General features: G+C 49.5%; 2 protein-coding genes across 9 annotated transcripts in view; both read right to left on the bottom strand.

Annotated features, from left to right (window-relative positions):
- LOC100120757 (SH3 and multiple ankyrin repeat domains protein 3) overlaps positions 1–14,753 on the bottom strand; it is a 186,686-nt gene that overhangs the window by 126,069 nt on the left and 45,864 nt on the right. For 3 of the 8 annotated variants that reach the window (XM_032598102.1, XM_032598098.1, XM_031926254.2), the window contains one exon: positions 934–981. The exons of the other annotated variants lie outside the window; for them this stretch is intronic. The gene's annotated coding sequence lies outside the window, so the exon portion shown is untranslated. The remainder of the gene's footprint in view (positions 1–933; positions 982–14,753) is intronic. 8 annotated transcript variants of the gene reach the window in all.
- Positions 5,663–7,228, bottom strand: SP82 (serine protease 82). Its single transcript, NM_001172596.1, is given in 7 exon segments — positions 5,663–5,976; positions 6,048–6,197; positions 6,274–6,384; positions 6,466–6,628; positions 6,707–6,804; positions 6,869–7,044; positions 7,120–7,228. Coding segments are annotated over 7 exon segments (1,041 nt in total). The 5' UTR covers positions 7,181–7,228; the 3' UTR covers positions 5,663–5,694.

Raw genomic sequence — 14,753 nt, 5'->3', positions numbered from 1 at the left:
TCGATTCGAGATCTCGATCGCCGGCTAATTGATTATCCTGTACAAGACATGTCAAGTCGAACGGCGCGCGCATTCGGCTGTTGCGCAACTCGCTTCTCTATCCGTCGTTCGACACGGGACAGGAAGTTTTTTTGCATGTTGTTATTTCGCGAGACCAGAGGTCTATAATACGTTGATGGAGTGCGTTGTTACGGTTTTTATAAAAACTATGAACGATATTTGCATTTCGCGTTACAGCTTTCGATATTTACTGCGGGAACAGGTACGCGAGCGGTATGCACATTCGTATGATTTTCGAGCTGCGCTTATATTACGATCGTATACGGCGTATTTGAAGATATTGCGGTAATAAGTGCAGGTATACCCGCGTGGGCGTTCTCTGTACGTTCATTGAGAGAGCCCTAACGTATGGTACAACATTAGAATACGAGCGTTTCGGGCCAGCCTCATGACTCACTATCATGACTTACAAGAGTCTCTCGTCGGCTTCGAAGGAGCGGAGATTAACAGCGTCGAACTCAAAAGAATGCAAACGGCTGATCCGTGCGATGCTATTTTCCTCCTCTGTTGCGATATAAATGAGCGCATTCTCGATCCGCACCGCAGACAGCTTCGTTCCGAAGGCAAATCCGAATTTTACAATTCAACCCTCCTGCCGACGTGAAATCCCGACAGGCAGAACACGTCGAAAGTGAAAATGGAAAACTCGGAATCGATAACGAAGAGCCCATCGCGAGCGAGCGTCAAAATAAAATCGACGCGTGCCTCGCATTCGCCCGGGGCGTAGCGAAGAAGACACGCCCGTTAGATAATAGAATCCGCCGCCGACGCGATTGTTATGGGCGACGCGCGCGTATGTGGAGGCGACGATGCCGCTGAGGTAATGACAGATTCGATGCACGCGCAGCATGCCGATGAGCCGCGACTACTTACATATGACGAGCAGCAGACGAGGCGTAGATACTCGAAAAGTCTCCGTACCTGCAACAGAAAATGAAAATTCTGGTGAGTAAAAGCCGATCGCAATAGAGTCGTGTAATCGCCGGCTGATGATCTCGTGCTAATTATCGAGCTGCGATCTGTAGGCGCGTATGATGCGTGTATAGGAATGGCCGATTCCGCGTTCGTTAATCAAGTTCGCCAAACTCTCGGCGTAACATCCATAATCAGTCGAGTACACCGACTCTCCATCTTCGATTTCGAGCCGCATATCCCTTTACAGCTCTGCGGCGAACATCCTCTACTCCCTCTTTCCGTACACGTAAATAATTACGAATCTACAAGCGCGAAGCAGCCGCATATCCAATCGACCGCTCGCTCACGACGACAATAAATTACTCGGCCGATTAAATCCCTCGCTGGCGCGCGTGTTCCGCCGATCTCCAGTTTCCATCGGCGGGCGTTCGTTCGCCTCACCTCCTCGTCTCCTAATCCCCAGCGTCATCGGAGTCGGCATTCCACGAACGCGCTCGTTTTCGCGCGAGAATGCGCCGCCGCGGGAAAAATGAAAAGGAGATCGAGAGTCTTGCGTAACTGGTCTATGAATAAGGCGATCTTGTCTTCTCATTCTCGATATTTTTGAGGTTGCGCCGCAATTACGCCTGATGAAATTTCAATTTCGAGTCGCCTTGAAGAAGTGTCGAGAAAGCGGCCGTATGTCAACCCGATCGTTAAGTCCTGCGGGGCACGAATTTCGCGATTTAATTACGTCGACGCTGCGACGAAAACAATATCGGTATCGAGTAAAGTCCGGGGAATCAGCTCGAAGAATCGGCATTCATTATAATGCAATGACATTCTTGCAGGCGCTGGACGCGGCGAATCTTCCGGAGATCGTCGCGCGCGTGCCGATAAAATCGCGCGTGCATACGGAGGACTGCAGCCGCAGGCGAGCTTTCCTCTTTTCGAGTGAGAGAGAGAGAGAGAGAGAGAGAGAGAGAGAGAGAGAGAGACCCTTTTTTGCCAGGCGCGCTTTATACTCTCGCCTCGGCTTTTCTTTTGCTCATCGTCGGCTATTGCGTGGAGGAGGATCGCGGCTGATTACCGCGCGGCCTCAGAATCCATTGAATTATATAAGAGGAAAAGTGCTATTTTATACCCACGGGAGAATCCACGCGCGGAGATGTGACGAGGGGCTCGCGCGAGAGAAGCAGTGCGTCAATAAACGGGGAAGAGGACTTAATTAAGATTAGATAATAAGACAGCTCGATAATTCTGAGTTAGATCGGTAAATTGAGGGAGAGAGAGAGGACGTCAACGATGCGAACGCGCGAAAAAGATAGGAGCCGTATACGGCCGAGCATTCAGACGTCAATTATTTAGCTGAAAGTGAGTCGCGCGCGGAGCTGGTCGTTGCCTCCCCCCTCTCTCCCTATCAGCTAATTAATAGTTTATACGCCGCCGGGCGGATTATGTTGTAAAGATGGAATCTCGGAATTCGCCTTGGTGTAATATGAAAGGACCTTTCCTTTCGCCTTTCCTCCTCCATTCAGAGCTTTTTCCTCCGCTGCAGCGTTTCCTTTGAATCGAGCCTGCTGATTTAATACTGCAGATAAATCCGATGTTATTAATAGAGTAGTGCAACAAACAATTTTGTTTGCGAACGATGTGCTTATGCAACACTTCGAAATTATTAAACAACTTTCGAATGACTTGCACACAGTGCCACAAGCAGAATGTCCGTTTGAATTTTCGAAAAGAACACTTTCGGCTCTATCGAACGATGAAATCTGTTAATTCCGCGAAAGGAGCGTTTTCTCTGTTTTCGAAAAATTTATCAACTCTCCCGCTAATTACCGAAGACGTACCACTGCCTGTGCATCGACACGTCCAGTATAATTCCTCGTTGCCGCTCGCTCTCGCATACGAATCGTCGCGTTTTCTCGAAAAATTCCTCCTTGCCGCTCTTATCTGCATCGCGCGTACAGCTTCATGACCCGCGCCGCCAAGGGATTGCGTGGGTCGCGATGCTTTTGACCGCGAGTAGCACCGACGCCGACCGCGCGGACAATGAGAGGAGTCGGATTCAACTTCCGTTACTTTTCAGCGCGGCAAATTCAAATATCTTACACAGTTCAATTTTTAGCGTAAACGTATCTCGCCTGTGGTGCAGCGTATAAAAGGGCAATAAAAACGCGCTACACGCGTACACCCACGTGGCGCAATAACAATTCCAACGAGCTTGAGAACTCGAGAGCCGAAGCAGCCGCACGTAGGTATACCGCTTAATAGCAGCGCTTAAGATCCCATTATCGCCGCGGCCTGATCGCGGTCGACTCGCGAAAATTGCGTATCTCAGGTGTGCTCGGATAGCCACAATACCCGCGCCGCGATAAATAATGCGCGCGCGCGCGCGCAGACCAGAGCGATTTATCGAATTCAATGATCGCGCGGGGCCATAAATTTCAGGCCCCCCGACACAGCGCGTGTAAGCAATGCTTCGGTAGCTAATTTCTCGCTCTCGGGACAAAAATCCGGTCGACGCGCCGCTATACGTGGATTGGAAAATTCGCGTTCGCAATCGCGACCCGATTTTTTCGTGAAACCCAATAGCTTCATAAGACACGTACGTACGTGACCACGAAACGCCGAAGCTCTCTCTCGACGCGCGCGTAAAACTCCTTCTGAATCACGTAGCGCGAAGGTGTGGGCCGCGCGAGCAGTGTCGCCTCGCCGGATAAAGAGCGTAGGCCGCTTACAAGAGACACGCACCCTCGGCGCGCGATATACGCGAAACGGCCTACCGATCGCGCGAGATTCGAAGGCGGCGTGAATTATATAGCCGCTATATGGGCGGGAGAGTAACTAGTTTTACGCCCGGACAAAAATCCCATTCGCTCGGGCTATTCGCCAAATTGCCGGGGAGATTTAGGAGGACTGACACGTGTGCCGAGATTTACGAGACGAGTCGGAACTTTAATTGGAGCACTGGGTATCTAACTTAATGAGGGCATCGAGTGGGTTCACCTTGTACACGGGAATTCGAATCGAAGATTTCTTCCGCGGGGTAATTAAATTAGCCGCAAAAAGCGGCGTAAAGTCGAAAGCGCAAAAAGCCACAATCAAGCGGTGTAATCTAATGGAACGAATCCGCACGCAGAGAGTTGCAGATGAATACACCGCGCGTGTAAAGTATCAGAAGAAGAGGCTGTACCGCTACATGGGCGAGTACGGCCGAAAAAAGACGTGCCAGCGTATGCACACATAAATGGAATGCGTTTGGTCCTAATTTGTACAGCAATGAACATTAGAGAAACTATGAAAGAAAATATCTATCAAGAGACGAAAGAAGCGCGGAGGAGAAAACGAAAGGCGGAACTCAGCGGTGCAGCAGGTATACGGTTGAGGGATATGGCGAAGCGGAGAGAAAGAGGGGGATACAGACAAAACGGGCGGAATAATGGGAAGAGAGAAAAACGGGAGATGCGAGATAAGAGAGCCGCTCGCTAGCGCGAGAGAACGACTAACGAGGAAACTCGTAGGAATAGCAAAGAAGAAGAGGCCTACACCTAGAGTACATTAGGCAAAGTGCGAGAAAAGGAGGATGGAACGGCACAACACGCTGCGCGCGATCCTCAAATAGATCATTGTTCGCGCGCGGGGAAATAAACAGTTCGTTGCTTTAATTGCTTTCTTATTGCTGTTCTCTTATGCACGTGGGTATAAGGTTGGAAAGGGACTTGGCGTAGTACACGCTGCTGCGCTTGATTTTTCGAATCGCGATGAAACAGTTCAAGCTCGTGCCTAAAAGTAGAAAATGCACTTCGAAACAGAGTTAACCGGGAAAAGGTTGTACACAATTGCGAGGATTTAAAGTGCAGTTCGAGATCGTACCTTTCCACTCCTTTGGCAGAAGGAAAAAAAAATAATTACCGTAGCAGCTCAGCTCCGCGTTTCTACTTCCGCCCTTTAGCACACAATGTGATGCGCGGCGGCACAGCTGAGCGACCCAGAGCTGAAACAGCAGCAGATAAGGCAGCTTTTTAAGCGAAACCTTTTCCCTGCGCGCTCTCGGCGTGTGTGCGCGCGAAGATGTTTGAATAAGGAAATAGAATGCTGCTCTCGCTACTTACGTATGAGCCTTTATTCCAGCGAAACTGCTTTAGATCCGAGCTGCCTCCGCTTGCTACAGTGTGTCCATATGAAATAAAACGGTAATCTTACAGGTTTCGCGAAACTATTGAATTTTACAGGGACGGCCCCGATGATTCGGTATTCTATGGCAGAGGCAATCAATTCGCCCGTAAAAAAGTTTCATTTGTACGTAAATTCTAAGGCTGCGCGGGAAAGCAAAGCAAACCGGAAAAATTTCTCGATGCCACTGTACGGGAGTGCAATACGCGAGTCCGGGCACATTGCGAAGGGTGAAGAGCGAGTATGCGTATCTCCAAAGAAAGGGAAACAGGTTTTCTCGCTCCCTGCTTCTTTTTCTCCTTTTTCCGGTCTACGCTCCCGCGAGGATGCATATAAAGAGAGCGCGAGCGAGTCGTCTCCGCGAGACGAGATGTTCCGGGCCGATACTTAATGAAAACTCCGTAACAAATTGCGTTTCGAGATGCGATTGCTTTGCTTACACACACATACACGCACACGCACACACATACCTGAGAGGACTTTATTCTGCGGGAGCGCTGATGCGAGTAATGAATAAATTTGTCGTTCACTGCGGTCGAATTATTTATTCAAAGTCAGATACTATTTATTTTCTCGACTGAATACAAACTGTGTATAGATAACAGCGATCGTCGAGAGTAAAAACGTTGAGAGCGATAAGGTTTCCACAGCGGCAGAATTATCGCGAACCATACCAACGCGATAGTCCAAATTGCTCGTCAGATCCACGTGCTTGCTGATCCACGGCGCGTAAAATCTAACGTCCGAGTACCATCCGGGGATCAAGGGCAAAGCGCAGTTGTAGCCGTTGGATACTATGCCCGTGAGAAATCCTTCGCAGATCAGTCCGCCGCCCGAATCTCCCTGCAAATGTCACGTAATACGATCAGTGCCATTGAAAGATAGAGATTTGTAGGATATTTGTGCTGTGTTACCCCGCAAGCGTCGCGCTGTCCTTCCATGTATCCAGCGCATATTTGGCCTTCATTGATTTCCGTAATGTTTTCCAGCAGTTTTTGACACAAAGACGTCTCCACCAATGGAACGTCGATGAACAATAATTTGCCACTTACGATCGGCTCCTCCTGTAGTTTGGTAGACGACAACAAAAATATGTATTCTTCCATTTTGCTAAAGCCTTACTCAGCGGAAGCTACTCACGAATTTTTGATAGCCCCAGCCAGACACCTGACAAAGCGTTCCGGGTTTCATGGGAATTCGAGCGAGTGGAGCTGGTGCGGCGTATTCGTCGACTGCGAATGGCTTTAGCAGCTGAAACGCAACGCAGACGTACGAAGAGATGAATGATCCACTGTTTATCACTCGCGCGAGATTCTAATGGAAGATATTAACCTTTAGGAGCGCAACGTCATTGCGCAATGTTTCCTTATCGTACTCTGGATGAACGATCAACTTGGAAACGTAACTCCATTGCCGAGCGAAACTTGTATGCTTCAAAGCAACTTCTCCGGCTACGACTATTATTGTGTACGGTTCGAGCAATTCTCCGGTTTTTCTAAAAAGCACACAATACTCGTTAATAATCGTCCGATGCATCGGAATGGGTTGATATAGTTGCCATTAGAATATTTACATCGCAAACATGCAATGCCCAGCAGTAAGGATCCATTCTGGCGTGATTATATTACCACCACAGAAGTGCGCTTGAGAATATCTTCTTCTCAGCGAAACCTACGCATAGAATCGAATCGTCAGTTCACTTTTGAAATGAGATAAACATCAGCTCTCGTATTACCTGTTGAGAAAATTGACCTAAATATGCCGCTGTTCCATTGACTATCCGGCCAGTCAAATTCCTCGACGGTTGTTCAGGTGTACTATTCACAGTAAAAATAGTGGTATCATCACTATTCACAGCAGAAACAGTGGTGGTGTCACTACTCACATCAGGAATAATGGTGTGGTTATTTCCTTAAAAATGCAAATCACACAATTCATAAGGAAAAAAAAATATTGTCAATCACACAATTCGAAACTGGAACGAACCATCTATGCGTTTGATGGGCGTAACCGTGAGAATCACTAAAAACAACAGTTGCTTCCACATATCGTTGCGAAGGTAAAAACTGTCCGACAGTTTTTTCGACACTGCGTTATTCTCCTTGAAGAGAAAACGTCTATATAACGCTTTATCTCCAGGCTTATCATTCGTTCGGTATAAATCGATAGTGCCTGAATTTAATTTCATATCTAGAACAGTAGTCTTGTAATTTGAAATACGCTCTAATCGATATGAGCGCGTCGCAATAATCAATGATCACTTGCACAGGATATGCCAACGTCTACGTATCAGATTCAAGCTCTATCTCCCGGCATGATATCAAAGATAAGAATACTTGTGAATAACTTTTGAAAAATGAGCTTTACTAATGACTTTTTACGTTTGACGTTTCGCCGTCTCTATCTCGTTCTTAACAAAATAAGTATCCTCTACAAAAGCGAATAGATGCAGCGAACCGCAATGTTGCAGCATTCACTCGATACTTCAGCACCGAATCCTCTGAACTTTCTCCCCGCGGCCTGAACCGTCCAATTACCGTATACCCCCGAGTGTGCACCAGCGGGCAATCCAGCCCAGCACCGTTATACCCTTATCTGCGCCCATCGCCCTTCCGAATGCAGCATTCTCCCGAGTTGTCGGAGCCAGGGAGAAAAATCCGCGAACCCGCAACAACCCGGTAGCTCCTTTCTCCTACTCTTTCTCTCCCTCGTCGAGATACAATTAAGAAGCTACCTATCGCGCGCACGAGCTCGCGAGAGTTCAGGGGCAGCCGCACGCGACCTCGGCCGTGATCTTGGCGCCTCTTCCTTCGTCGGTCCGCGTGTATACTCGTGCTCTCTCGCTCCTCGCCATTAGACTGCAGCACGCGTCCATTATAATTGCTCCCCGACGGTGAGGCAGCGAGAGCACGATCTCCGTCACGATCAATCGTCTCTCGGCTACCCTGACCCTTTTTCTCTTTTTCTCATTCTCTGCTTTTTCTCGGCTTTGCTGCTGTAGTTTTGCGTAATCGGGTGCGGCTGTAGCTTTCAGCTGCATCGTGTTTGCACGAGCTGCCTCGTTAGAGTTGCTAGTGGGACGCTAATTATTAGCTGTACTCGGAGGGTGCGAACTGGGGCTTTTTTTCAGCGAAAGCAATAATGCGGGAATTGGAGAGTTTAACTGGCGAGCTTTTTACGTCCTTTTTTTCTGTGTTAGCTTATTGCGTTATGAGCTTCGATTGCCGACGAGGTAGGAAGCTAAATTCTGAAATAACTATTTATGCTGCTCGCGATATACGATCTTTCATTACCATACTCGACCATGCATCGACATATCTATTTATATAACGGTGACCGGATGTCATCGTATTAAATTACACGCACGCGATTGAACGTAAAATTAGAGTTAACCATCGCATTATCGCCGTTGATTAAGGATTTAAACCGAATTCCAATGATTACTCTATGTCGCTATCTGAATAGTCGATCGATACCTGTATTCAACCAATTCAGCCTAACTGATTATATTCAGAGTGGCCCTGTTTGGTCAAGTTTACGACCGTCAACAAATTTTGTTAAGTAACGCAGCGGATCAATTATTATACGCGAATAAAGTAAAAACCTTGAAAATCCATCATAACTTGATAATCGCGCAATTACGAGCCCGGCATAAGCATAAGCGGATTTAAAATGCAAATTCCCCGACGCGCTGTGTAATTGTGATGGGGTGAAAGTAAAAGCTCGCTCCTCAGCGGCAAAATCCGCGTCGCCGTCCACGACTGCTCTAATTGCTTTTTAATTTCGGCCAAACCGCGAGAAGCCGAGAGTCTCTCACGCTCTCGGCATATTTGCAGCGCGAAAGACGTGACTGCGCGATTCGCCTATATAAACCGGCTGATGCGTTAAGTGCCGGCTTGTTGCGGCACGCGCGCTTCGGTCCTGGATTCTCTTCTCTGCTCGCGCGCGCGAGGTCGCGAGCATCAATCATCGTCTCTCGCCGCGGGTATTTATTATACGCGCTCGCGTAGGAAAGTGATTATCCGACCGCGGTTTGCCAAAAAGCGTAATTGTTTGGGGCTGGATCTGTGCGACACGAGCGCGTTCGATCGTTTTTCACTCCGCGCGTGCGCACGAGAGAGGGGGATGGGATTGATGAGGCGCGGATGCGAGCTTCGCGGCCGCGCTCGAGCTTTTTTCGCGCGGGGAAATTATTAATTACGAGCGCGCCTGATGGGACATCAAGATGTAGCTTCGAGAGACGTGCAATTTATATAACTGCGCATAAACGAGATATTTGCGAAAGTAAAAGAGCCCGCTGATATTAATTGCGGGCTATTTATAAGCGGGATTTTATTGTCGATTGCCGACTCGCCGTTGATTGATTGCGCTCGTCGGAAGGGCAGAAAAAGTGAGATTTTCGTCGAAACAAGAGCCACAGGGTGTCGACAATCGAAGCGGGAGAGAAAAGCGCGAAGGTCGAGATCGAGAGGCTAATTAAAAGGCCTCTGCAGCCGTCGTCGGCTGCAGTCTCGATCTCGTGTGCCCACGCACATTCGGTCGACACGTTTTTCTTGTGTCTTCTTATGAAACACGTTTTACAAGAGCTACCGCTGCTCCCGGTTTCTTGTATAGGCTTCGCGGCCAGTTTAATAACGCGAGATTACATTCATCAATCTTTAATAAGCTCGGGCTTGCTCAAAAACAAAAGCCTGGAGAATCCTGCCTTTCTTTATTTCTTGACGCCGTTCGTCCGTTGTACCAGATCGATGCGCAGTTTTGTTCGAAAATTCCACGACCGAGGTTCAATCTACAGTTAACAAACCGATCGGCTCGTTCCGAGAAACACATCATCGAGCAGAACGGACCTGCTCGGAAAAAATCCGATCTCGGCCTGCACAATCGGGCCGGTGTACAATGCGCGCGAAATAGACCCATCACGATCGCGAAATTGAAAGATAAGCCTTATACTGCCGCGCTCTCGCGCTCGCCGGACGTTCCGAAAAGATAAGCATCGCTCGCGCTCTCGATGAGCGACGACTCAATAAAAGCGAGCCACGGGCTCTCTCTCTCTCTCTCTCTCCCTCTCTCTCTCTCTCTCTCTCTCTCTCTCTCCGGCGCTCGCGAAAAAGGACGACGAGCCTCCGCAATTGTCACTCGAGGAGATTAGAGCGGTGTCAATTTGTCTATTATCTGGCGATCGCGAAGCTCGATACATAAATTATCGCTCTCCGAGTCGACCCGAGGCGCGAGGAGGTGTTCTCTCTCTCGGAGTGTCGGGGACGACGACGAGGCATCTTCCGAGCTTCCGGGGTGAGCGGGTGAACTTTGATTTATAATTTTAGCGAAATAACGCACTTGGACGACGTTGAAGGGAAAGCCGTTCGAGCGGATAAAAGTTCGAAATCCCATTTCGAGATCTATGCGAAGCAAAAAAGACAGGAAATGGAGGTGTTGATTACTCTGGAACCGTTAACGCACTAAGCCCGCATTTTTCTAATGCTACAATGAGGCGTTTTTTCCGCGTATCAACGACGGAACAACCGGCGGTTTGTTCTAATGGATAGCGTTTATAACCGATACCGACTGCCGGGAGAATAGAATCGAGCGTAATTAACCTCACGACTGTAATGTCATCCCGAACTTTCACGAAGCGATTACACGCGCGAGCCCGGGATAGCAATTATGAGCTTCGAAATCAGAGACGCGGCCCAAAGATTTGATTTACATTAGTCCCGCGTGCTGGATGCAAAATCTCATGAGCTCGCGAGGCAATTAGGATTTATATCGTCGTGATCGTGCAGCGCGCGGCGGATTTATTTTATATCGAACGCACACGCGGACAATCGCGTATGTAAGCAACAAATCGCACGCGCGACCTTTCTAATTGAACCTCGTCGTCGCGTGCACTTCCTACTTTCATTTTCCCGAGGTAAAAGCCAAAAGACGCGCGGCTGTATCAGCGCCGACGATCTGCGCGAAAAAATGCTTCCCAGAGAGCTGATAGAGCCGCTCCTTCCGAATTCCGAAATCAACACCTCGGCGAACCTCCACCCACGCGACTCCTCCACCTCCCAGCGGCAGCGTTGCTTACCGTTTCATCCGCGCGGAAAATACCAGGAGAAAGAGAGCTCAGGAAATAAATCACGGGGAGTGGTGGTCGTGCAGTGCGCGGAGGATCTCAGCGCTTCCTCCTCCTCCACGCCTTCGGCCCTTTTGTTTTCTCTTACGGCGGCGTCGCGATGCTCCCGTCGTATTTCATTCTAATCGATTTGTGCTTTGTCATTAACGCGCGCGTGTTGCGGACGCGTCGGCGATTTATTTGCCCCGCGGCTGCTGCAGCGCCAGGCTTACGGTACATTTGCCGCGAGAGCCGGAGGGTTGCGATGCGAGCCTCCAGGAAAGGGGAGCGAAAGGTGCGTGAAAAATTTCGCGCAAGTGCGGGGTTATTGAATTTCGGAGAGCCGCGGACCGCGCGGGGGAGGCTCGAGGGTAATTGAAAAGTTCGAGTCGATGAACTTCTCGGTATGAATCTTTCGAGGAGGGAAATTCGGCAGACGGACTCGCTTTTGATAAGACCGGCTTAATTTATTCATCGCGAGGGATGCCTTGTGATGCGCGTGTGCGAATAGCGCGCCTTGTTCTTGACTTATCAAACATCGAATCCAGCACGTGTACGCCGAGATTACTTTCGGCTCCGACGGCTGCGTCGGCCTGGGAGCTCCATCAGATTGCGCTTTCTTCCGGGGGGGGGGGGGGGGTGGCGCGGTCGCGAAGGTTAATAAGCAGAGCGTGGGTGTGATTTTTTCTCAATCGGTTGCATCATCGGATCGCGACGCCCGTGCTCAAATATGCTAATGACTTACGCGAGCGCGCATACATCGGAAGTTCAATGGCTCGCCCGGAACAACAAAGGACGAATTCCTATCAAAAATCATACGAGTATACTGCGAGAGCGCACGCAGAGAACCGTTAAACGCGCGTATAAAAAGCGCGCGAGATCCATCCGCCGTGACTCCGCAATAGCTCAGCGCGCTCTATCTCCTCACTGGCACATTTGCATGCCGATAGCTGCTGCAGCAGGGACCTCAGACTCGCTCTCGTGACGTTTCTATCGCGGAGAGCTACTTAAATGTTAATGCGGCCGCCGAGCGAGCGCATAGCTCCGCTGCCGCAAACACATACGCGTACGTACGTATATGCATACCTATGGCGAGTTTATACGTCCGTGCACCTTTCGAGGGGACCTTGGGGGAAGAAAATGCAGAGAGACCGAGCTGCTGCTCGTGGGTGGTCGCACTCGCGCGGATCTCTCTCTCTCTCTCTCTCTCTCTCTCTCTCTCTCTCTCCTTCTCTTTCGCTCGATGAGGAGGGCGACCCTTGCGTGCGCCGCGCGCATATAGCCGTACGCCAACGCAAGTGTATTATGCGCGAGTTTATGGGGAAAAATTTTAGAGAGGCTTTCTTGGGAGCCTGGCATTTTTCACCCCGGCTCGAGAGAGAGAGAGAGAGAGAGAGAGAGAGAGAGAGAGAGAGAGAGAGAGAGAGAGAGGCTACGTGGCTGCTGCGGGGTCGTGACTGCGGCGGACCTGTTGATCGAGAGAGGTCGAGAGCGAGTCCAGGGTATATAGGCATATAGCCGCGCGGAGTCGGTGATTTTCGTTGCTCTAATCGCGGAGAACCATCCTTCCTACCACCGTAAACTCGCGGCATCAATGATTTACTCTCGAAACTGGAGCAGCTCCGCGGTTGTTTGCACCGATGCACACAGCGCTAATTGCCCCGCGCGACCACAGGAAGAAAGCCGACTAAAAAGGCCGCTTCCCCCGCGAGCGAGCTCCTCCGGGCTTTCCGCAATCATAATCTGCTTACTCCACAAAACCTCGACGTTCAACGAACAGCAATTCATTAGAGCCGCTTTTTTGCCCTTCCCTACCCGCGCGCTCCTTTTTTTTCAAGCAAACGCAATCGCGCGCATATCGACTGTACTATTACGCAGTAAAATCGTACCACTCGCGCGCAGACACATAATTCACTCGCTGTGCGGGTGGAAAAACGATGGAGGAAGCGTAATTACAAACCGAGCAGCGGCGGCGCATCTTCCAAATAAAGAATTATTCACGCTAGCCTACACCGCGCCTGTGTTGCTCCGTGAGAAAAGATTCGTTCCAAACGAAAAAAAAATCCAGTGCGGATCCGCAGTGGTAACAGACGAAGTTGGTTAGACGCGATTCGTCGTAGACGATGTAGAGGCACTTCCCGAGCCAGAGCAAACAACAAGAGTGCAATCAAGGCTGGAGTTTGCGAATCCTAATCCAAGCTTCGAAAAAAGCCGACGATTCCATTTATACAAGTCGAGGCATCGCGAGCAAGCAACAAAGGCAAGCCGAGCGAAATGTAGCTATCATTCTCCCGGGCAATTCCAATAATAAAAGCGCAAGGTCACGCCGAGCAAATAGCAAATTAACCTCTCCCTCTCCATCTCCCGCTCTCTCTCTCTCTCTCTCTCTCCCCCTCGGCCTATGCGCCGTGTATATCCTCGCGAACAATTCTAATCCGAGAGCGGAGTCGAAACTCGGATGATCCGCTCTCGCTATCCCATGGCGCGTGGGGGAGAGTGGAAAAATCGACGACGTCCATCGGAGCGCGACGGGACTCGATCTCTCGCGCTGCGCCGTATCCGCAGTTTAGCAGGTCGTGACGTTGGTGGTAATCGGGAGGTTTTGCGATGATCAAGTTTGCTCGTACGAGAGTTTGTTGATTCGTGAGAAATATCTGGAGAATGCGAGTCGGTAGCGGAGATTGATTAGAACGCAGCTTCCAAAAGGGGATCCAATAAACGGCAGTTGCGCAAGACACGTCGACTTTCTAAAAAGTGTAAATAGCCGCGCGATCGAATTTTTGAAAACCGTATCGAATTTCACTCCCGGGCATAATTGATAATTTTCAATCTTCGATATCGCGCACTTTGACACCGAGGAATTAACGAGGATTGAATTATTTCTAGATGAGTAGAGAAAGAGCCTTTACATAAGACGCGACGTAATTACAGACAAAATGAGCTCCTTCTTCTATATACAGATGAAAATCCGATTACTAATACTCTCTTCGGATCCCACTGCACAGCGGCCACGGATAAAAATCTCCGGGAAGGCTCTAAGGTTTCGATATAAAATGCAATCATGTTACGTAAAAGGAGAGCAGCGTATTCAAAACGCCTTTTTATTACATAAACCGAACCGTCTCGCTTGCTTCATTTCGTGCAGCTCAGAACCGAAAGCGATAATTACGATCACACGTCGAGTGCACCGAAAAATCGGCCGCGAAAACCTCGTGTGCCACCGCAGCTCCGAGAAATATGATACATTGACGAATTAAACATAGCCCAGCCAAATCAAAATACCTCACACGCACGTTCCAGCGTGCAGTGTGTGTACACGATCAAGCTCAGCAGGCCGTAGCAGCTCCTATACAAGCGCGCACTAAACACGGACTCTGTGACGCAATATCACTCCCCCCCGTTCCCCACATCAAAGTCCCACATACGTCAGGTCGCGTATGTGTATCGGCTCGCTCGATCGCGCGCGTTGTTGTGAATGGACGTCACATCGCGTCCCTCATAACTCGCCCGGCGTATATGG

Source organism: Nasonia vitripennis, chromosome 3 (genome assembly GCF_009193385.2).
Source record: "Nasonia vitripennis strain AsymCx chromosome 3, Nvit_psr_1.1, whole genome shotgun sequence".
In the NCBI taxonomy this organism is placed as follows: Eukaryota; Metazoa; Arthropoda; class Insecta; order Hymenoptera; family Pteromalidae; genus Nasonia; species Nasonia vitripennis.
This window is presented reverse-complemented; position numbering and strand designations above follow the sequence as displayed.